The 24,139-nt window shown below is 40.6% G+C and overlaps 1 protein-coding gene across 2 annotated transcripts in view; it reads left to right on the plus strand.

Annotated features, from left to right (window-relative positions):
• The window catches only part of LOC138293180 (putative ferric-chelate reductase 1), a 240,455-nt gene extending 216,702 nt beyond the window's left edge, over nucleotides 1–23,753 (plus strand). For both annotated transcript variants that reach the window (XM_069232257.1, XM_069232258.1), the window contains exon 16: nucleotides 19,445–23,753. In XM_069232257.1, the coding sequence (XP_069088358.1) occupies nucleotides 19,445–19,534 (90 nt within the window). In that variant the 3' untranslated portion in view covers nucleotides 19,535–23,753. The remainder of the gene's footprint in view (nucleotides 1–19,444) is intronic.
• The last annotated feature ends 386 nt before the right edge of the window (nucleotides 23,754–24,139 follow it).

Here is a 24,139-nt window from a genome sequence, read left to right on the forward strand (position 1 = left end):
AATGGCACCCTCTGGCAACCTAGAGTGCACAACATGCAAACTCAGGAACTGGCTGGAGAAGCCTTTGCAGTCCCTGAGGCTTCAAAAACAGGGGGCAAGCCCTTGGAGATACCTCTCAAGCAGGAATGCACAACAAAGTCCAGTCTTTCTCCCCTTTTCAAAGGCAGATGCAGCACCTGCAGGATAGACCAACAATGCACAGTTGCAGGCAGGGGCAGCACTTTTCCTCAGCTCTTCCCCTGGCAGAGGTTCCTCTTGAATCCTTGAAGTAGTCTGAAAGTCTGAAATTTTGGGTGCAATACTTATACCCCTTTCGGCCTTTGAAGTTGCCCAACTTCAAAGAAAAGTCTGTTGTTTACAGGATCCTGCGTTTCCCAGGCCTGGCTCCAGACACACACCACGGGTTTGGAGACTTCTTTGTGTGAGGGCAGGCACAGCCCTTTCAGGTGTAAGTGACCACTCATCCCTCCACTCTAGCCCAGATGGCCCCTCAGGATATGCAGATTACACCCAGGCACCCTTTGTGTCACTGTCTAGTGGAGATGCACAAATAGCCCAACTGCCAGTCGGACCCAGACAAGGAATCAACAAACAGGCAGAGTTACAGAATGGTTTAGGCAAGAAAATGCTCACTTTCTAAAAGTGGCATTTTCCAACTAACAATCTAAAAACCACCTACACTAAAAGATGTATTTTAAAATTGTTAGTTTAGAGACCCCAAACTCCACATTTCTATCTCCTGTCAAAGGAAAACTGCACTTTACAGTTATTTAAAGGCTGCCCCCTGTTGCCCTATGAGAGAGAGAGGCCTTGCAATAGTGAAAACTGAATTAGGCAGTATTTCACTGTTAGGACATGTAAAAACACACAATGACATGTCCTACCTTTAACATACACTGCACCCTACCCATGGGGCCACCTAGGGCCTACCTTAGGGGTGCCTTACATGAATAAAAAGGGAAGGTTTAGGCTTGGGAAGTGAGTGTACTTGCCAGGTTGAATTGGCAGTTTAAAACTGCACACACAGACACTGCAGAGGCAGGTCTGAACCATGTTTACAGGGCTACAGGTCTACTAGTAACATTTGATTTACAGGCCTTAGGCACCTCTAGTGCACTTCACTAGGGACTTGCTAATAAATAAAAATGGCAATTATGGAAAAACCAATTACATATACAATTTCACATAGGGAGCACTTGCGCTTTAGCACTGGTCAGCAGTGGCAAAGTGCCCAGAGTTACAAAAACAGCAAACACAGTGGCCAGCACACAGCAACAACCTGGGAAGTAGAGGCAAAAAGTTAGGGGAGACCGCGCCAAGGATGCCGGGTCTAACACTATAGCTAATGAACCTCCATAGTAATTTGAAAATATATAACATGTACAATAAATATATTTTCACACATTAAACAACACATCACTTTCTCTTAACGTCTTCCTCCTCAATCAGTCTTCTTTTTTTTTTTTTTAAATATGGGAAGTGGAGGGCAGGGTAATGTTAGCCTCCTTATCTTTAATGAAATCTTGATTCTCTAATCATTTCATCTTGAGAATCGTCATTTCATTACAAGGCAGTAGGCATGTTGAAAACCCTTCAACACCACTTTTGCCATATGATCTACAGGTCTGAAATAATGCTTTCTGAAAGCAGTAGTTTTTGACCACTCCACTGCCCTTAAAATCTGTTCTAGGTGACATCCTGCAAAATATGCTATACTTGCCTTTGCACCATGTAACGAATGCACTTAACATGTTTCTACTGCACGTAACTTATTAAAATCCGGAAATCTTAGATAAAAGATTGACTCAGACAAATTAACTTCATCTGAACCATACATTTCATTACTTATCTCCAACGCTTTAACATCCAAAACTTTTCTACATGAGACATAGCAGGTTGCCAACTTCATTGATAATCTCTTCAAATCCAAATATTTACTTAATGGCCATGGTTGGAATTAACAAAACTAAATTGACATCCCATAATCTGTCATACTTTACTTTAGGCGGTCTCCTTAACACCATACTGTTCTTAATTTTACAAATTAAGAGATTCCTTCCAAAATACTTTCCATCCATCTGCATGTGTGCTGCTGCAACTGCTGATCTCTAACAGTTCAAGGTTCTGTAACTAAATCCTTTCTCAGATTGTTCTGCCAGAAGATTAGTCACCTCTATAACAGAGGCCTACAAAGGATCCCGAAACCTTTCCAAACACCAACAACTCCATGTTCTCCAAACCACCTTATATCTACTTTTTGTACCTCGTGCCCAGGATTCTTTCAAACATTTAACAGCCTTTTCTGACCGCCCAAATAAATAGGTTCAACAGTCCACTCTGTAAGGATATTCTCCTCCATCCATATTCTTTAGTAAACCCACTTCTGCTGGAATCATAAACGGAATTTGGCATGCCAACTCAATCACAGTTGGAAACTATACCTGAGACACCCAAAAAGGAGTCATCGATACCATCGACTGACATTTCGCTAACCTTGCTTTAAGAAGAACTCTCTGAATCATAGCTATTGGAGAAAAATCATACTCTTTTAAATTTCTCCATTCCTGCTGAAAGGCATCCACTGCGGAAGCCTATAGATACAGTAACCAACTGAAATAGTTCCCTATTTGGCAAGTCAATCTGCTTGCAAATGAATCCATGTCTAGGGGACCTTCATGGCAAATCTATTTACTTGAAGCATATTATTAGATTTAATTTCATGTCACTGTAATCCCTCAAATTTCAAGAATTCCAATCTGCCATCACATTCATGCTCCCTGGTAGGTACTCTGCTTTCACTTGTACCTTGTGCTAGAAATAAAAATACCACAGATCTCTCGCTAGTAGTGACAAATCATGGGCTCTACTTCCCCCAGGTGATTATTATAAGACCCAGCTGAAATATTGTCCATTCTTATTAGATTTGTGTGACCTTTTGTAATGTCTTTAAAACTGAGAAAGACATAAAGGCCCGCCAACATTTCTAAGCAACTGATATGCTGAGTCCACTCACTCATTGACCATAGACCATCTGTCTGTCAATCTCCCATCCGTGCTTCCCAGCCATTCAGGTTTGCATCGGTCTCCAAAACATAATCCGGCACTCATCCAAAGATCACTGTCCCACTCCAAGCTACCATGTTGTTCAACCACCAAATGTATTCCTCCTTTACCTCCCTGTTCAGAACTGTACTGTCTACATACCAAAGACCTTTTTGTAAAGCATTCCTTTTTACTCTTTGAAGTGCACAGTAATGTAAGGGGCCTGGAAAACTTGCTTGAGTCAAGGACGGCAAAAGACACATCATGCAAACTAGATCCTTTAATGTTATCATTTTCTTCCTCAAAACCTGTGTTATTTCCTTTTTTATCCTTTTGATTTTTCTTAACGGTAATTGCATAAGTATCTTCACAGAATCTATTTGGAGGCCTAAGAACTCTATTCCTTATGACGGTATCAGAATGGATTTCTCCTTGTTTATCAAGAAACCTAATTCTTCTAACGAATTTTGTACTAAAGTCAACTGATTATCCAGTTCTTCCAAAACCTGAGACATAGTCAAAATGTCATTTAGGTAGATAGTTAAACATACTCCTCTCTCCTTCTCTGAGGTATTCCATCACTGCTCTCATTCGTCTTAATAAACCACCAAGGAGCTGCAGACAATCCAAATGGAAGGCACTGAAACCGATACATTTGATCTCTCCACCTGATTTAAAGATATATGGGATGGGAAAATAAGCATCTTTCAAATCTAGTTTGACAATCAAACTGTTCTTTTTTAACATATCTCTCAACAAATGGATTCCCTCCATTCTGAAATGCATTTATATTAAAATGTGTTCAGTTCCCTGAGATTTATGACTGGCCTCTATCATTTCTCTTTCTTTTCCACTAATGAAAGATTGCTTACAAAACCTTTCTCATTTCTGCTATTAGCTTGATCGCACTTTTTTTAATCATTGTAACTATTTCTAAATCCACAATTAAATTTTGCTCTTCTACAAAATTCAACTCCCATAGTTCAACTTTCTGCTTTGGAATCTCTGAAAAATTATGTTTTGAAACCTTGAATTGTATCCAAAAACCTGGACAGATTGACCTCGTCCACGTGTGACTCTTCCTCTAGCAGACCTTCCTCCTCTCCCTCTTTTTGGATAGAAGCTGAGAGGGGTCATATCCTCTTCCATGTTCTTTGTACTGTTGGTTATATTGGGTCTTTGAAAATCCAAGGCCATTGGACAGTCCCCTTCTGCTGGCCCTTTTCAAAAACACCATTGTTAAAAACTTTCCTCATATCAAATTGAGCCTTATCTAAGGCAGTAAAAGGTGACATATTTTTTCCAAAATGTTTGACTAAACCATCACTAACTAAAAGACCTCTTGCTTCCTCACTAGGTTCTTTCTCTACTAGATCACCCTGGTCACTCCCAAACATTTTGGGAAGATACTGGTGGTTACTGACTCTTGGCTGTGCCCTGAGTACTGTTTGCCAGTGCTCTGTGTAACGTGGATATGCAAATTAGGCTAATTATAATTGGCAGTTTTAACCTGCCTATAAGGCCCTAGTATAAGGTAGGGCATGTAGGTTTAGGGACCCCAGTATAGGTAGTGTATCCATAGGTGCACTGCTGAGGTGCCTAGTGTCATTGTAAAGGCAGTCCTGCCTTGCTGGCTGCTTTTAAACTATAGTTATATGCAAATTCGACAATGGAATTAAAAGTACTTCCAAAGTCTTAAACTACCTTATTTTTACATTTCTCACCCCTAAGGTGTGCCCTCTGTGTCCCTAGGGTTGGGTGACATGTAACTATAAGCAGGGACCTTATACAAATTGTTTTATAAGCCATGGTGAGGTAAAATAGCCAAACTCGTTTTTCTCTCACTGTAGTGAATGGAGTACATAGGCTAATATGGGGAGACTTTATTTTAATTAACAAACTCCTCCTAAGTGTCAGATACCTCAAGTTTGGCATCAAATAATTGTTATAATAAATCCCCCAACTTACAATTGCTGGATTTATTATAACTAGTTCAGGTAAAGAGTTTTAAACTCTACCTGAAAAGTTGCCAATTTCAGCTCCTTAGTGCCCTTCTCTGATTGGCTAGCCTCTGGCAGCCTGGTCAGGCTCCCTTAATGAGGTGTGAAGTGGCCTGGGCAGAACACAAAGGATGTGCCTAGGGCTGCCAAACTGGTCTTCAGAGGCAGGGAAGGACATTTGGAGCAGCCCTGTACCTCCCTCACATCCTGCAACCCCAGACAGATAGGTGCCCTCTTGATTAGACTGGGGGAGGGAAGGAGAGGGGTGTGTTTAGGATTTTTTAGCCACACCAGTGGATGGGCTCAGCCAAATGTAACCTCCAAAAATCAGTTTCAGCCATGATGGATTTCTGAAGAATGTTGCTCCCTGGGACTGATTTTTGCCACACTCCCCAGGAAGTGGTCATCACAGGGGGAAGGACCCTGCATCTGATTGGAGAACCAGGACCTCCTGTTTTTCACCCAGGAGCAAGGATAAATATGGCAGAGCTGCACCCACACCTCAGATCCCTATAAGGAAGAACATCAGAAGAAGGACTACCCTGCTGGACCCCTGACCTGCACCTGGACACTGCACTCTGAAGAACAGCACCAATTGCAAACTTGGGCTTCACCACAAGAAGGACTCTACCTGGCTTCAACTGGTTAAAGGAGGGACTCCCTGTTTGCTATTGGTGAAAAATTGCTAACCAGAGTCCCCTGTATCAAGTCCTGAAGAAACTGACCAGCTGGCCACTGTCCACTGGCCAATTTGGAGCTTGAGCCACGTACATTCTGTTGTAGTCTGCACCCTCATGGAGCAACGCAGAGCTTCTGGAACCTTGGGGTGAGCTGTGGACTCCTAAAAGACCATAAACGACCCCCTGGAAGATGTTTGGAGGACTTTTTGGAAAAGGTACATAGTGATCAACCCGCCATGGCAACTGTAGCCGGCTTGCCTCAACCGCGACCCAGCCTGACTTGCAGGTTCGTCCTGCTGAAGAAAATCTCTGAAAAAGTGACTACGTTCGAATGTAGAAAGTTGACCGGGTCCTCCTGAGCAGTGTATCTGAAGAGGGTTCCAGGGACGTCGGATCAAGACTCAGGTTCGGCCCGGTCAAAGGATTTTCATCTTGAAAAATTGTCTAAGTCCGAACGTAGAAATATTCACTGAGGGCTCCGGGGACATGTATTTGAGCAAAAGCTCTAGGGAGGTTGGATTGGACTGGTGATTTCGTCCCACTGAAGAAAAATCTTCAAGAAAACAACTATGTCCGAAGGTAAACTTTTGACCGAGGCCTCCCACTTGCTGTAGCCAAACAAGACTTAATCGCGGTCAGCCTTAAACTTTGACTATAACCTGGTCGAGGTGCAACCAAATGACCAGATTGGCACTATTCGTTTCTATGCGCCTAAAAACACTAATTCTTAAAAAAGTCATATCTATGGTTCCCTTGATCTGATTTTGTTCATTGTAGTGTCATGTTAAAGCTAAATATTTATCATATTTTCATCAATTGGTTTTGAATTTTTAAACTGTTTCCTGTGTTTTATTTATTTACTGTTTTGTGATACTTGACTGCTTTACGCTTTGTCTCCTAAGTTAAGCCTTGTCGCTCATCGCCAAGCTACCAAGGGCAGAGCTGGGGTTAATTTATTGAGACCTAACTGAACCTAGTGATGGTTAGTGACCTATTGCTAAGTGGAGGTACTTACCTGCCCTTATCAATAATCCACTTTCCAACAATATTGCTTTTCTTCTCTTAGCCAATAACCCAAAATAGCATTACCTAATAGAATTACCGCTCTTTGGCTCCAACCATACAAGAGTTCAACATCAGTTGGAGTGTCATTTAAATATGCTTATTCTGCCATATCTAGGATCCTATCTATAGGTCCAAGCACATCATTATCCTGACATTGTTTAACAAAACGTTCAAGTCCTTTTCGTGGAGCTCTGCCAAGTCTGAACAGAAAATAAATTAATTCTGTGTCCAAATTCTGAATACAACAAACATTTTCTTCAATTGCTAACCAAGAACATCCCACTCCCAATATCCTTACTTCTTCATCTATAGGTTTTCTCAACCATTGGTTTGTAAATTTACTGACATGATCCATCTGCCACTAGTTACCACTTCTAGGATGCCTGATATCGTATGGGGAAAACAGTTCTCTCAAAGAGCTTCTTTTACAACCATCTTACTTGTCCTCACCTCATCATCTAATACCCCAGCACTAAATTTATGATCCTGCTCAACATCCTGAACATATAAATCAAACTCCTTTGCAATATCTTCATTATCAAATTCATCATCATCTTGTGTCCCACTAGGACACCTCTCTTTTGTGCCGCTTTGGACACCTCCCTTATTGATGGTTTTCAAACCATCCGTTCCTTTTTTCGTAGTTTTACTACTTTCCAGATGCTTAATTTTGAGCAGTCTTTTGCCTCCTTTCTTACCTTTACTTTAATCCTCCTCCAAAAAGGAGTAAAATTTATCGCCTGTCCCCATCTTCTTTCTTTTTCTTTCATTTTTCAAAGTGTCCAATGTCTCCCTAACTTGAGACCTCAACTCATGTTGAATCATTTTTTTCATAATTTTCTCTGACACCTTACTTCTGTTGGCTAACAAACCTCTTCCTGAACAGGCTCCATACTAATCTGTTTACTATTATTAATCTCCAATCTGAATATATACAGAATAAAAGACCTTTAAGTAAAACTACTTCACACAGTGATCCAAAATAACTCTGTAATCTCAGTGGAAAACTGTTGTAAATGTTGTCTCTGAATTTGTTAAATTGTTAATTCAGTGTGTTCCATCCTAAACTATCATGTCTGCCAAATCTTGAGTTGTTTAAAATGTAAACCGTTCTTCTCTATTTAGCATCCTTTACCCAACAAACAGTAACTATTAGACGTAAATAGTAATTTTTTTAAAAGTGATCAGTACGTACTCTGATCCCAAAGCAGCAGTGTACTTTGAATCAGCCTTTTACACAAACAGTCATCCGCTCGTCTCTAAATGGAGCTCAAAAGCAAATGGTTGGCACACGACCGAGAGTTGTTTCACACGAATTGTCACACGATTAAGGGGCTGCTTGAGACGGCTTGACTCGAGACCAAGAGGCCATTTAAAAGGAATCGGTAAGCAATTGTTTTCCCCTTCAATTCTCCCTCGACCACATTTTCAGGAGCATAATGTGTACACTCACACCCATGGTTAACAGAATACCAATACTTCATTTAATAATACTTCTTTCTTTAAAAAACACTGAGTGTAACAAAATTAATTCAACAAATAAATAATTATAAGAAACTAACCTACAACCTAACCGTAACTATAACACTGCATCTGAAAATTAGAAGCTTTCACACATTTATTCTAAAAAGCCACTCAAACAGTCAGTTGTATAAAAGATATACCTATCTCATGGAAGTGCAGCTTTGAAAAAAGGACGAGAGTTCTATGGAGAGACTGTTTATGGACATAGGGGGTCATTTTGACCTCGGCGGTCTTTTTGAAAGACCGCTGAGGGACCGCCGTGCGGAAGACAGCCAGTGGTGGCGGTTTTCCGCTCGGCCTATTATGACCGTTGGCAGCTCTCCGTCCTTTTACGGACGGAGAGCCGCCAACAGCCATACTGGCAGGCGCCGGGGAAGTGGAGGTTGCTCGACCTCCACCGGCGGTGTTCTGTTGGTGGTGTGGTGTTGGAGGAGCAGCCCCCATGGATCCCGTCCCCTCCCGGAGGATCTTCGGACCAGGTAAGTTGATCGTCTGTGAGGGGAGGGGGGTGGAGGGGTGTTGTGTGTTGTGTGCATGCGGGGGTGTGCGTGTGTATGTAGAGGGGGTGTGTGAGTGCGTGTATGCTTGTGGGGGTGTTGTGTGTATGGGAATGAGTGCGTGTATGTCTGTAGTTATGTCTGTATGGATGTGTGCGTGTATGTGTGAATGTGGATGTGTGTGTCTGACTGTGTGTGTGGATGTTTGCATGTATGTCGGTTTGTGTGCGTGTATGTGTGTTGATGGTGCCTGCGTGCGTGTCGTGTGTGTATGAGTGTTGTTATGTTGGGGGTCGGGGTGGGGAGGGGGGTTCTGCCACCTTTGTGGGGTGGCAGGAGTGGTGGGGGGGATAGGGGAGGGAGTCGTGGTGGGGGGTGGGGGAGACCCCTATCAGTGCCAGGGAATGTATTCCCAGGCACTGATAGTGCTTACCGCCATGGATTTCATGGCGGTTTCAAACCGCATGAAATCCATGGAGGTAAGCCGGGTCAAAATACCGGCAGCGGTATAGTGACAGCCGCCGGGCTGGAGACCCTGGTCTCCAGCCCGGCAGTCGTCTCCGCCCTGGCGGGCGGAACGGAGATCCGCCAGATGACCATGGCGGTAACCGCCATGGTCATAATACAAAAAAAAGACCGCCAGCCTGTTGGCGGTTTTACTGCCGCTTCTCCGCCTTCCGCCAGGGTCGTAATGACCCCCTTAATGTTAGTTCTAGATTGTTGGTGTTCTATTGTTGAATTCCTTAAAGGTGCTGCAAGAGTGGCATTAATGAGTTAATGCATAATGGTAGCCTTTGGTCTTGTAATGAAATTCAGTGATTGTGCTGAATCTTGTGGCAAGGTCACCAAAACAAATATTGTTCAACAGACTGATTGATACACATAGGGCCTCATTATGAGTTCAGTGGATGGCTTAGACCATCCGCCATACTTCTGACGGGAAGGTTGCTACCTCCCCGCTGGGCCCATTAAGAGTGTCCTGCTAGATCAGCAGGCGGAAACATGAGTTTTTACTTGCTGACCTAGCAGGAAACAGCCTACAGCATTGTCTCCAGCTCATAATGCAGCCAGAGGCAATGCTGGAGGATGCAGGTGCACCAGCACACTTGCAATGTTCATTAACTGCAAAACAGGCAGTGAACATTGTGAGGGTGCTGTCCAGGAGGGCCCCTGAACTGCCCATGCCAAGTGCATGGACAGAGCAGGGGATCCCTGGATCCCCTGCACCCGTTCTCAGTCAGCCTTTTCATGTTGGTGCTACAGCCATGAAATGGTTGGCGAAGAATGAAGTCATAATCACCAGAGCAGAGCTGCTTGAACCGCTGCCCTGGCTGATTAGGACTGCATCTACCGCCAGACCACCATGATCCTTGATCAGAGCTGGCGGTCCCACTGTGGCCCGACCTCCATGGTTAAAGTATGGTGCTCGGACTTCCGTATTGCCGGCGGTTCGACAACTTTCCGTGAGTCTGGGGATCTAGTGACCACCAGACACGTAATGGGGCCCTTAGTCTGACCTTGCTTTGTAGATTTGAAGTTGATGAATCCAAATTGACTCTATAGCGTAGTCTAAAAATGAGAGATAAATTGTAAGTCTCTGTCTCTAATTCTATTATTTAGTAAACCATGCAATCTTATCACTTGTATAAGTGGTATAACCACTTAATATTGTCAGTTCTGCTATAATGTTGTGATTTGTGATTTTAGACCAAGGTTGTTTTGGAGCTGGTAGAGGCCGTAACATTTTCATAGGTATCCTGCAATCTACTTCCACTTGAGCACAAACCACATGTGTTTCATTAACTTTGCTGTCACATGATATAGCTGTGGCTACCAAATGTTTTGGGACAAAAACTCTGTGGTCATAGGCACCCAGTGTGACCTGCTAGTGATGCTTGATGCCCCACTGGATAATTTCCTCTTGCAAATCTGGATCTAGGAAAAATATTAACAATACATTAAAATATGGTGTTGCACTTCCTGATTTTGAGGATCTGCTTTTACTGATTTTACGACATTCACTTTTTCCAATTCATGGGAATTTTGCACAGCATTCTCAGCTTTATGTTCTTTTATTGATTGTGTTTCTAAAATTGAAGGATGTTCCTGTCACACCATTTACTCTGAGTTATCTTCATGTTAGGGGGCACATGCCTTTCTATGTCAATGGACAGGTATAAAGGTGACATCACATAAGAAACTGGAAAACAAGGGTCCATTACCATGGCTTGCAGTTCTACACTTCATAGATTTAACACATTTCAAATTGTTACGATCTGTCCACACAGTTATTTTATTCTGCACCCCTTTTAAATAATGTCTGCATTGACAAAATGCCTCTTTTACTGCTAACACTTTCTTATCATGAATCATATAAGCCTTTCTCATGTGTATTAATGTTCAGGAATGATTAGCAATAGAAATTTCCAGATTCTGAATCTTATTGAGATAAATTGGCTCCATTAGCTATAGACAAGGCAGAAGTCCTCAATATGAAAGACAATGTACAATCTGGATGCTATAATATGGAAGCAGTAGTAAAAGCTTGTTTAGTTGTTCAAAAGCCTTATATAGTTGTGCACAAGCTTTTTTAGTCAATTTTATAACAAGAGCTACAATAGTAAATCCTTTAAGAAATTGCAAACCCTAAAAACCTTAGAGTGTTCTTCTTGGGGTATGCCTTTCTTTCACAACTTAAACCTTATTTTCATCCCTTTGTAGCCCTTACTCTTGCATATGGGAACCTAAGATGGATATTGTTGCCATCTCAAAGCAGCACTAGCTTGATATACATTGAATTTAATCTTAGCATTGGTGGAACCTCTGCCACATGTTTTTGATGTTTCTGTAATGTGTTGGAAAATTGATAGGATATCATCCAGGTTAATGATAGTAAAAATGTCAGAAAAATATCTGATTATGTCAATATTGAATTGGGCAAATGCTGTAGAGGCAATACACAAACAAAACAGCATTACCAAGTCCCTAAAGTAAGTGACCATAATAGTTATTAAAACGTGTTTTCACATTTATCTCCTTTTTTTGACTCTTACTGAATTGTAATCCCCTCTCAATTCATGTTTTGAAAAGATTTTGACTATCTTTACTTGGTTTAATAGAACAGAAATCAAGAATTGTGGCTACGGTTAGGAATTGTGATGGTGTTCCATTCCCTGTCGTCCACACACAGTTGCAGCTTTGTCTGCCTTTGGCACAATCACAAACTGGTGTATATATAGCTGAGAATCTGGAATAGCAAATACATCACTTCTTCAAATTGTCATCACAATATTATTTTCTTTCTTTTACAATTAATGGATAAATCATACTCTGGTATCCGCTCAATCTGGCAATCTTAAAGGTGATTTGGAAGAAAGACTCTTCAGCAGTAGTAAGTTTAATAGATTCAGAGAGAAGGTTTAATGTTAAGTTAGATGTGAAAAGGAAAGAGAGGTAGGTTGTGGTAAAACATAACTTTATACACTACTCAGAGGTGAATCGCACTATCCCTTTAGTACACTATTTGTAAATTATGGAGCTTTTACCAGGGGACTCCTTAAATAAAAAATAGAGCCCTGGCCACAAATTCAGAAACCGAACTACAGATTCTATATGACATTGGCTGGTATCTGTCAAAGAGAATACCAAAATGCCATAGACAAGCCCAAGCTTAATTAGTTCTTAGGAATACCCCCATGAGCTTCACAATGCTACACAATGGATAGAATATGCAGGGAGAACTACTTTTGTCACTTAACCAGGCACCAGAACGCAGGAGGAAGATCAAAGCAGAGTATAGAGAAAGGAAATAGAAACTGCAGAACAGAAGGATGAGAGCAAGAAAATAGGGAAATAAGAGAAATAAATAAAATGTGAATGCAATCAGAAAATAAGTCTCAAAAAGAGGGGAGAGAGAGAGAGAGAATTGAACAGGCTTCATAACTAAGGATGTTGCTATCAATAATGCAACATGTACAGTGGTACTGGGCCGCAGGGATGTGGAGCACCTACTGCACCTAAATTATGGATGTATTCTGTTACCCAAATATCAGTGGGGGCATTTTCCTTGCTTGCATTAGGGCCCATGGCAATCGTGCTACACCACTAAGCATGGTAAGAATGCTCAGGGCCCTTATGGAAGCAAGGAAATAGTGCACCTATCCTCTAGTTGTCTAGTAAAAGATAATCATAATTGATTGTAGTAGTCCCCTTGAAACCATGGACCATATTCCATTGCAATTCCTGTCCCCAAAACAGCTCTACCAATGAATTGAGTCTAAGAACTGAAATGAGTTTGAAAAGGACATACAGAGATAAACCATTTTGAATGAATGAGTGAAAGAGAACACCAAAATGTAAAGAAACTTCCCATGTTACAGTTTGAAATATGGATGAGATATCTGAGTAGGTTATCCACTGCAGAGCCAATGTGTAACTGGAAGGTAAAAGATGCAATTAATAGGGAAAAAAACACCTTTCCATCCGTGTACCAGTAAGTACTCTGCAGAAAAGCCCAACATTAAAAATTTAAATTCAGTAAACAAAGAAATTGAAATATTTACCCATAAAATGCAGCAGAAATGCACACAGCACCACCCAAAACTCTGCTTACCACAGGAACCTCCAATATTTCATGGTTAACCCACTCCCGGCTCCATCTGTCCATCCTTCCATTTGATCCCTTTGCATTACATTTGTCATTCAATATGAAAGTATAATAGTGCTTGACACACCTGTCCGGCCAGAGGGAATCTAGGGGCTTGATTTAGAGTGTGGTGGAGGTGGTTGGCATAATGGCATATGGAGATGGTAATATGGCAGACAGGATAACTGTCACATTTGTGACAGAGTAACCCATCCACCAAACTCTAAATCAGCCCCAAATGAAAATAACAAACACGTAGTAGAAATCCTTGGGGGTACATTTCTCAGGGACCATGTAAAAGGAATGTCACTTATAATGACATTGTTTTTGTTTGTCAATATATACCCTAAAAAGTACAACAAAGAGTTGTACCAGCCTGTGAACTGTGCTATGCCTCCCTATACCAGATTCCAACCCCTGAGTTGAATTATGGGATCATATGTCTTTCAGAAACCCTTTAATAACACACTTGTTCATGTAAGTTGAGCTGTCATGTTGTTTTTAGCTTTTGCATGTTGAACTTAAGGAGGCATCTAACATAGCGTAGCACCAGGTAGTTAAGACTATACCAAAAAAAAGACAGGAGGCCTTCCCCATCTATGTACCCAGGATGTAGAACAACATTTCCATATCCATCACGACAGCCCCTAAGCTGCTTCAGTGTTTGAAAGAGTTCAACATGCACTCCTTTAAAGAACACAACATCGCAATGCATTAGCAGTCCAGAAACCAGCTAGCTAACTTTCCTATCAATTAATGACTTTATGCTGCCTTTTGACCATCTACAGTGCTCCACTTCCTTATGGCTTGGTTTGTGCTATAGAAAAGCCACTTACATACAGGACTACATACAAAGTGGCAATACACAATTTCGAGAGGTGTCTAATTAGTAGTTCAATTATGTCAAACATTACATTTCAAAAGGCATCACAAACTACTTCCTGACTGCAATTATTGATTCAGTGGTGGTTAATATTGAGAATTGCATTGTTAGTACTGGTAAACCAATGTTTATTATAGTGTACAGTACAACACGTGACAGTCTGAGTGGAAGGAACTATCTAGATATGATTAATCTATTCAGTGATGGCTTCATTTACATAATGTCAACAGTAAACACATTTTGGGGTATTGTCATGTCACATGTAATTATGGGTGATAGCAGCAATCATTTCATTTAGTTAATTTAATACAAATGTTATGGAATCTTATACATGTTATGATTCATTTGCAATAGAGTTAATGAATATTAACTTTCATATATTTATGGCCCAATTTACACAGGTACATTTACCCTTTTGTGCAAGTTTACTTATTTTGGTATTCACAAACTGTAAGTTAATATTAAGTTTCAGGCCACAGAGCATTCTGCAAATAGAAAGATAGACTGGTATGTGTAGTTTGTGAATACCAAATAAATGTAAACTTACACAGAAGTGTAAGTGAATTAGGCCCTACGTGTTTTGCATTGTAACCATTCAATTACTCAAAATATGCTCTTTTGTAATTGATTTATTTAATTATTTATGCACTTTGTTGATGTCAATGACACTGGCCTCTAAGTGTATGCTAGTTAGTATCGGTTTCAGTCTCAGTTACCTAGAGTCAGTGTATGATTGTGTGTATGTGCATTAGCGCCTCGTATTGCCTCTATGTGCCCTTGTGCTTGTGACACATGTCTATAGGCATCTTGGAATCTCCTTGTGTACCATTGTATGTCACAAGGTAAGTAATTAGGCACAGTAATGGTCAAACTGACACATCCCTATATGCGTGGTCATAGTTTGAGTGTGGGTGGAAAAAATAGCAGGGAGGGTTGTCTGTAACTAGGACAATTGGAGAGTAGAAACATTATAGCATATTGTTAATGTCTGCTATGTAGCATCCCTGCCACCACAGACCACTGTGCTCAGTATTCAGTCAAGAACAAAAGAATATCTGCAAAAAGCATGATATTTAGCCATTACATCCACCTAGCCCCCCTGATAATGACCCATTGGTGCACAGCATTTGGAGGAATTTGGCTTTGGCTGTTCCCTGTCCTCAGTCTCCCTGGTGCTGGAGCACAATATATGTGTATGAATAACATACCCTATCTGCATTGGTGCTTGTGGCCAAAACAAAATGTTGTGCCCAGAGGATTGGGCATTCCTTGAGCCTGTTCCGTCTGCCTTCATAACCACAAGGCACTAGGCACTGGCTTTGACCATGCTCACTTGCTCTCAGACCAGATGAGTATTTTAGCAGTGGCATGCAACTATGCGCATAATCTGTGTATGCAGCCAGACCTGCATCCAAATCCCAAACAGCCCCCCTCCGCATCAACAGCTTTTTGCTACGTACTACAGGGCTGGCAGCAGTGCTTAGCCTGTCAGTCCCTATTTCTAAATTCCCAAGATATATACTCAGGCTGTGTATGGTCACCAACCTCCTACACATCTAACTCTAGCTTCACACAACCTTCAGAATGCATAACAAGTATTGGTCAATGGCATATACTCAGCCTCACATGCACCTGTGCTGTGTACTCAAAATGCATGCATTTGTCCATTTTAAAGAGGCTTAGGTACAAGCCTTGCCCCAACACCCAGACCACTAAACCATCTTCATAGGCCTTCAGGAGTGCATATTATGCTCTGGACACAGGACCTAGCCTAGCCAGCAGCCAATTTCTGAATCAGTCTCTTTGCCACTAAACCATCTTCAAAAAGCATTAGGTACTCTGGGCATGGTGTAGCCTGATAATAGTCCCTGTGTAAGCCCCATTGCCACCGAACAAGCTATTTAAGGTCTTTGACATTGATTCGCTGCCATTGCCCTGGCACTGCCATCCATAGATGCAATGTTGTTTTCCTATGTACTTTTTTCAGGATTTGGAAAAAAGTACCTATAGAATCTTTCACAAAATGGACAGTTTTATCCACAAATTCGTGAATCTGCAAAACTGTGCATTCCAGAAAAAAATAGGAGATTTTTTTTTTTTTTAGAAAGAATATGTCCCTCTGGTGCCCCCACCTATTCGGATTCCCCCTTGGGTTCAGTGGGTACCCTGCTACCTTAAACCCTCTCTATCACATGTTTATAAATGTAGGCTTGAATGAATGAAGCTAACCCTTGTAAAGCACACACATTACCACTCCCAAAGGAGCATCTTGGTGCCAAGTGGGAGAAATGACTAGGTCGAGCATAAGAAATTATCACAAACACATCAGAAGCTAAACAGAAGCCAGTTCTTCAGCTGCTTCTTGAACAATCCTTCAAAATCAGTGAGTCTTAAATGACTGGGAAGCTGGTTCCATGCTTTAGTGCCTTGAACTGAAAATGATTTTCATCCAAGAGTTCTCAGCCAAAAAGGAGGGGAATTGAGGAGGTTGGCATAAGAAGATCCCAGAGTTCTTTTAGTTGTGTAATGGGTAAATCTTACTGTTAGATATCTGGGCCCCAAAGATCTATAGGCTCTGAAGGTGAGAAGAAGAATTTTAAACAAGATTATTTTATGAACTGGATGCCAATGTAGGGCTTTCAGAGCTGCCTAAGCAGATGATAGTCTAGGAAGTTGCAACACAAGTCTGGATGTTGCATGTTGCACAACCTGGAGTTTTTGAATAGTTTATTTAAAAGATCCTGCATACAGCCTTTTGCAATAGTCAAATCTCGAAGTTACTAGAACAAAAGCAACTGTCTTCCTTGTAGCCAATGGGAGCAGGTTGAAAAATCTTCTCAGTAATCTTATTAGATTAAAACACATGCCTGCTACTGCAAGACCTTGAGGGCGGAAGGACAAGGAAGCATCAAATTTGACTCCAAGGTGTGGGGCACGGACGGTGGCTGCCATTGGCCTGGAGCAAAAGAATTTGATTTGCCAAGCAGCACAATATCAGTTTTGTCAGTATCACATTTGATATGATTGGATTGCATCCACCAGATTACTTCATAAAGGCAATTTTTAAAATTGAGGTCGGAGCCAGAGGATGCGCTATCCAACGATACGTTCAGCTGTGTGTCATCTGCATAAGAGGTGGTTTCAATTCCACATGATGTAATCACAGATATCAGAGGGAATCATATAATTTTATGTAATACAGGGCTACGAGATGAGCCTTGTGGAACCCCTGATGTCACCATTCTTACTGAAGAAGAAAATGGTTTTAATGAGACAGATTGTCTGCAGTGATAGGAAAGATTTAAACAATTTAACCCAGGCCAGTATAAGTTGAGAGATTCCCGCAATCCTTGATACATTGGAACAATATATTATGGGAGATGGTGTCAAATGCAGCTGATAAGTCTAATAAAACCAAAACTGCATTTCTCACAATTTAATTTAATGTCAAGGTGTCAGCATCTTCCAAAAGGGCTGACTCAGTGGAGTGTCTTTGGCAGAAGCTACACTGTCCTGAATAGAGTATTTCCATATGTTCTAAAAAAAAAAGTGATTAATTGACCATTTACGATTTGTTTTTCAAGTATTTTGCTCAGAATGGGGGTAGTGAAGTGAGGCGAAGATTGGACAATATTGTGGGATTGGATAAGGTTTTTTTTTTTCCAGAGGTTTAACCACTGCTAATTTCCAACCAGATGGAACCTCTGCATTGCCTAATGAAGTGTTTAGAATTTTATTAATCACAGGGTTGACAATGTTGACAACTTTATGCACAATCGACAGGGGACAAGGTTTCTTAGGGTATCCTGATTTACAGGACAGAATGGCCTGATGTGACTGAGCTAAAGTGATTTCCTGAAATGCTGTCAGGGTTCACCACAATATTGTTCATCCAAGGTGAGCTAATTCCTCTCATCGAATAATGAGGAAATTTGATCACATAAAGTTTGAGAGGGTGGGATATCCCTTACTAGTGCCTTAAATTGTAAGAAGGAACTGGAGATGATAAAAATAATTTCCGAGTTGGATTTGGTTTTGTCGATCTGAATAGAAAAGAAGGCCTTTGGGCAACATTAATCTGACCATGGTAAAATTTAAGTGCTGATTTAAAGTGAAGCAAGTCCCTATGATGATATGCCTTCCGCCATTTCCGTTCAAGTTACTTAGAATGCAAGCACTGGTCGGCTACCGCCTTGGTGAACCAAGAGGCAGAAGGCTGGGATCTATGCTTCTCCTGCAAGACGATTTTGACGGCTATATTGTTCACATTGTGAGTGATCCAGTTATTAAAGGAAGAAAGATCTGCCACCAGATTTCCTGTGAGATATGGAGTAAAAGTGAATTGGCATTTTAGACCGTTTGGGGTTGGGCTTCTGTGAATGGCATCCTAAAATTGCCCCATTATTTTCCCTCCGGGGATGTGCCAGTCCTTTTTATGGAAAAATTAAAAAAATGCTACTTCTTACATCAAATGTAATTCTTTATCAAAAGTATGGTCTTTGGAGGTTTCAAGTATTTAGAACCATAAATTATCTGCAAATTAATGGTCAAGTTCCTATGAACTTCAAACTTTCATAGCTCAACCAATACCTTTTCTGTAATATTTATTTCTCAGAAACTAGTGAACGGATTTACTTCATTCCAAACAAAGGCACTACTCTGAATGAAATTCCAATTCCATGCCAGGTTTGATATAATTATTTTCAGCAGTTTTTAATACAGTGGAGAGAACATTTTCCTATTTCGTCCTCTCAACATGGAATAAACTTAGGCCCATATTTATGGGGATTTGGCGTACGGCAGCGCCGCAAGTCTTCATGGTGCGCTGCCCTATGCCAAGGTGAATGTGCAGGAATGCACAATATTTCCAAAGTAGCTTTGCATGGCATCATAAATACGGTTGAGGAGCTTGTGCTGGGCCGCCAAAGCAGCAAAAAATGTGATGCTCCGGCAGCTCAAGCCTTTCATAAATATGTCCCTTTGTCATTTAGACTACGCCTCTTGAGAGGAAGGCCAAACTGTAGAAGATACTAGAGTTGTCATGGGCAATCAGACACATGAAAAACGATATGTTCATATAAACAATTATGTTGTTTTTTCTATTTCAGGTAAAAAATGAAAATATTTTTGTTATCACGTACATAATTGGGAACCTGGCCTTCTTAATTGCTCTTCTTGTGGGAATCGGACAGTCGTGAAAATAAAAGAACAACAGATTGAATGACTGAAAGAAAGACCTTTCTTCGGACACATTTCTTGACATTTCAGAAAAACATTGTCATTTTTCTACTTATTTTTTTAGGATCAAGATAATTGCACAAATATATTAGTGTCAATAATTCAGAGGTATAATTACCAAACAATTTGAAGTTCACAATTGTTTTTCAGTATACCACATCTCTCTAATTGTGATGTTTCTCTCAAAAATCACTTGGGCCCATATTTATACTTATAAATGTATAAACCTATACCTTGGATGGGTCCCCCATTCTTAGGTGACCTCCTAGTGTGGGTAGGTGTGGGTGGGGGGTGTCCCTGGGGCCAGGGAAGGGCACCTGTGGGCAGTTTCCATGGTCTGCTACCATGGAAATCTCCCTACAGGTCCCCTTACCTCTGCTCAGACCCAGGTGTTAAATAATGGCCCTAAGCAAGCTTTCACCATTATTTAAGGCCCCCATCCCCTGTGCTGGATTTTAGCACGGGGGATAAATACAGCACAAAGGCCATATCGTCCTTTTCTGGAGGGGAATGCCTACCTTACATCTCATTGAAGCAAGGTAGGTTTCCCTCCAGAAAACAATGTAAACTCCATAACTTTTGGTGCTAAACATGTCTAGTGCCAAGTAGAAATATGGAGTTAGGTTTGTGCTAAGTTAATGTAAACAAAATATTACGCTAATTTAGCACAAACCAAGTATAAATATCGGCCCTAGTTTCTTAACAGGAATATTAATCTGTATTTACCTAGAAGTAAAATGTTGTGGGGCCCTTGATGTTTGTAAATTACTGTAGAAATATATAAAATTTATATTGGCTGGGCCATTCTCCCCGCCATTTTTACAAAGGAAATATTTTCTCTTGTTTTTTCTACTTATTTATTTTTAGCATACTGAAAATTAAGTGGCAGATTTATACTCAGTTAGCACCTTATTTGCGTCATTTTATTAATGCAAATCGGGCGCAAACTTAACTCTAAGTTTGCGTCAAAAAGTATATATATGGCCTTATATGTTTAATAATAAGTAGTATTGCCAGAGTGGGTAAACATGAACATTTTAATGTTCGCTGATGCTGGGAAACCAGAAATGTAGTGGATGCCCTGTTCACTAACCTCCTAGTGTCCCGCTCCATTTGGAAGCATGAAAATTAGTTTTTTTACCAGTCACAATGGTGGGAGCCATGCCTTGTTTAAGGTCAAGTTAATTTCACTTTATTTCGTTCTGCCCAGACATCGGATGAAGGATTGCCGAATTTGGCAGGGAAAACACTACGTGCATGTCAGGGCCATAATATTTTTGTTGTTCTGAAACAAACTTCTACTCTGGGACTGTGCTTTAAAAAAAAAGAAAATACTTAGTGGGGGACAAAAAACATGGCAGCAGTCAGAAATCTTTTTCTGCTCATATACTTGTCACACCAATGGGTGCTCATCCACTAAACGGCCAGAGGCCAGATTCTCACACAAACTGGTCACCCACCAGTTGTTAAATGAGCCCCTAGATTCTAATATAAGCTGTTCTGGTTCCATTTTTTGGAGGAGTCAACTGATGAAAAAAATATTCTCTAAGAAACCTCTCAGCAGAGCTATTTTATATTGAAACCTGCATAGGTGTTGCTGTAGTGTGGGCCTAAAAAAAACATTTAAAATGTACAAAACATCTTTATAGCGCAATGTAATGCAAGAAAAGCATGCTACCAAATTAAAAAATTTCTGTACATTGGCCTTATCAAGACAATGACATCTGTATTTTGCATATTTATTAGTGATTGCTTGTATGGAAAAAAATATATAAAAAACGTACTGGCAGTCGGCATCCAGTTGTAGTTAGGACCTAGTTTCTATTAAAAAAAATGTTTTTGTTTTGCTAAGAACTTTCATGCCGTTTGATAAATCTTCACTAAATTTTCCACGAAAATACGAACCTCACTTCAGCATCTGTGTGGAAAGTTTCATGGTTATCCGCCAAGTGGAGGCTGAAGAAAAGAGGGGGTCCCAAACTGCTTTTTCCTTTTGCATTTTTCCATAGGGATTTTGAAGAGCAGTAACACTCAACCCACTGGACGTAATTATACCAAATTTGGGAGAAAGCTAGCTCTTGGGCCAGAAAGCGCCCTTTTTGTGATTTGGTGTAAATCAGTTCAGTAGTTTTCTAGTTAATAAATAAAAAGTTTAGTTTAGTGGGTTTCTAGAGTGCATGGCTACCCGGAGGCCTCCTAGCGCAGAAACTGAAACATGCGGACCAAAGGGGAAGTTAGGCTCTGAACAACCAGGTTTTTCACACTCTGCGGAAAGAGAGTTCATTGATGTCTGACGGAGCTCCGGGGATAGGGAGTTCCAGAATTTGGCTCCTTTATAGGGTATAGATCTGCTACCCCCTCCATGCTCTCTTAACCAAAGGGATCTTTATGAGCGAAGCCATAGATGATCTAAGAGCCCTGCAAGGGTTATAGAATGAAGCAGCAGGTCTTAGCAAGGTGTGACCTCTGTTGTGCACGGCTCTATCCTATCCATGATGTACAGGGATTTAAATGCTATCCGTTGTTCAACTGGCAGCCAATGGAGGGAATCTATGGAGGATCTAGCGGATTGGTGTCTGGAGAGATAAAGATTCAAATAAAGAGTATTGCCATAGTCCAGGCGTGAAAACCAAACTTGAAAACTAAACTTGTATATATAAGGATGTGGATTCTCTTTGGTTCCCCCGCAGATTCAGAGGAAAAGCAAGACTCTGATTGGCTGGCTGCAACCTAACAGAAAAGTTGTGGCTGCCATTTTGTTTCTCACATTGCCTAGGAGGTTTGAAAAAACAGTGTAAAAACATATAGGGGGTCGGATACAGGTATCCTGACCTCATAGGACACATGGAGGGGCTTGACCACTCATGGGCAAAAAATTGCTTTTTTTGTGGCCAATTCACAGATTCGAGAGTCCTCCTCGGACCCTCCTCAGATCCTTTGGAAAAACAAGGCCCTGAATGGCTGGCTGCAACCTGGTATTTGTCATTGAGTTTAAATTTACTGTAATCCAATGCAAAGCATGAGTCACTCGGTCAATTCTACTTCAAGTTAAACATGTGTTTAAAGGAAGGATGTTTTAAATAATCTCTATGTGCCTCAACACATAAAATGATCTTTGCTAAAGTGACCCACTTTACAATAGATTTATAGCTCCATAGTGGGCTATACAGGCCATTAAAGGCCTGCTCCAATTTGCCAAAGGCAACGGCTTTCAACAAGGGGGCAGGACTTTAATGGCCAATATAGCCCTACTACAGCCTACTATAAGGCTATTAGTACAGTCCGCCACTAGAGGGCAGAATGTTCTCATAAAAAAAAAAGAAATTCTCATAGAGCCCAAAGTGGGGTGAGGGGGGTGGGTTGAACCCCCCCCCCCAGGCTCCATGAGGCATTTGTTCACAGCTCTTGCTGTGTGACAAACATTGGAATGTTGGAGCTCTGGGCTTTTACCAGCCATTAGAAGCCCGGAGCACTCCATTGCCTTCAGTGCACTCCCATCATTCCAGTGTTGTAATTGAAGTTAGTGACCCCAACCTGGATAATACTTTAGCATACATGCAGTGATATAATTAACTACATTCATGAGCCTCAGCATATGAGTGTAGTCATGTGCCCAGTAATGCCAGTTCAGGTGAGTTGATTACAGAATTTTAATCTGCTCACTAAAAATTAAGAATTGTTGTACATTCTGATTGCTTTCTAAAAAAATTAAAAGCACTTAATGCATTAAGACTAGAAATACAAATACCATAATTAAAAATGCCATCACTCATCATAAAATTACTTCAATAACTTCATTGCCAGCATACAAAACAAGAGGAAACTTGCTCCAGAATGGCACTAACAAAAAGCAGTTCTCACATAAATCATGTTTGCCTTTTTCTGTTCAAAAAGAAAATCAAATAAAACCAGTTAAGGACATCTTCAGTTGAACATGATCTGTTTTATTGAACATTCCACTTAATGAACCCCACTGATTGTGTTCATGCCCCTTTTTAATGTTTTGCTTACCATGATGCCATTAATTCGATTTAAAAAAAAATGTAAAAAGCCTGGAACAAATAAATTGACTTTAAAGTTCTGTTAAATATACGAGTGTGTAATATTTATTTTGAATGTCTTACATCCGGGCTTATTCAGTGTCATATAATCACAACAAGCTGATGACTGATTTTTGCTTTGAGATCTTTGAAGATATTCTTCAGTAAACTAGTATACCAAAATGTTGCCATGTTATATTTTTCTAATGTTGTATCGAACATGCATATCAAAATGTTTATCCTCTTGATTTTTTTTCAGATAGGTTTCTTGCACAAAGGTAATAAGGATGCACATGTGTTATATTTTGTCAACATACTGCACGTTGGAGGGTGACCAAATACCATTCTAATGGAATCCTAAGCAGTTGTTTTGTATATAGAAATTAGGATATGATGTACAAACACTTGTATCAAAATACTGGCCACAAAATCACAATCTTTATTTTTCAAACAGTGTGGAAATCTGTAAACTAATTAATGTATAGTATGCGACTCAAAAAATACCCATTTGGAGTGGGTTACAGT

Source organism: Pleurodeles waltl, chromosome 4_2 (genome assembly GCF_031143425.1).
Source record: "Pleurodeles waltl isolate 20211129_DDA chromosome 4_2, aPleWal1.hap1.20221129, whole genome shotgun sequence".
Lineage (NCBI taxonomy): Eukaryota > Metazoa > Chordata > Amphibia > Caudata > Salamandridae > Pleurodeles > Pleurodeles waltl.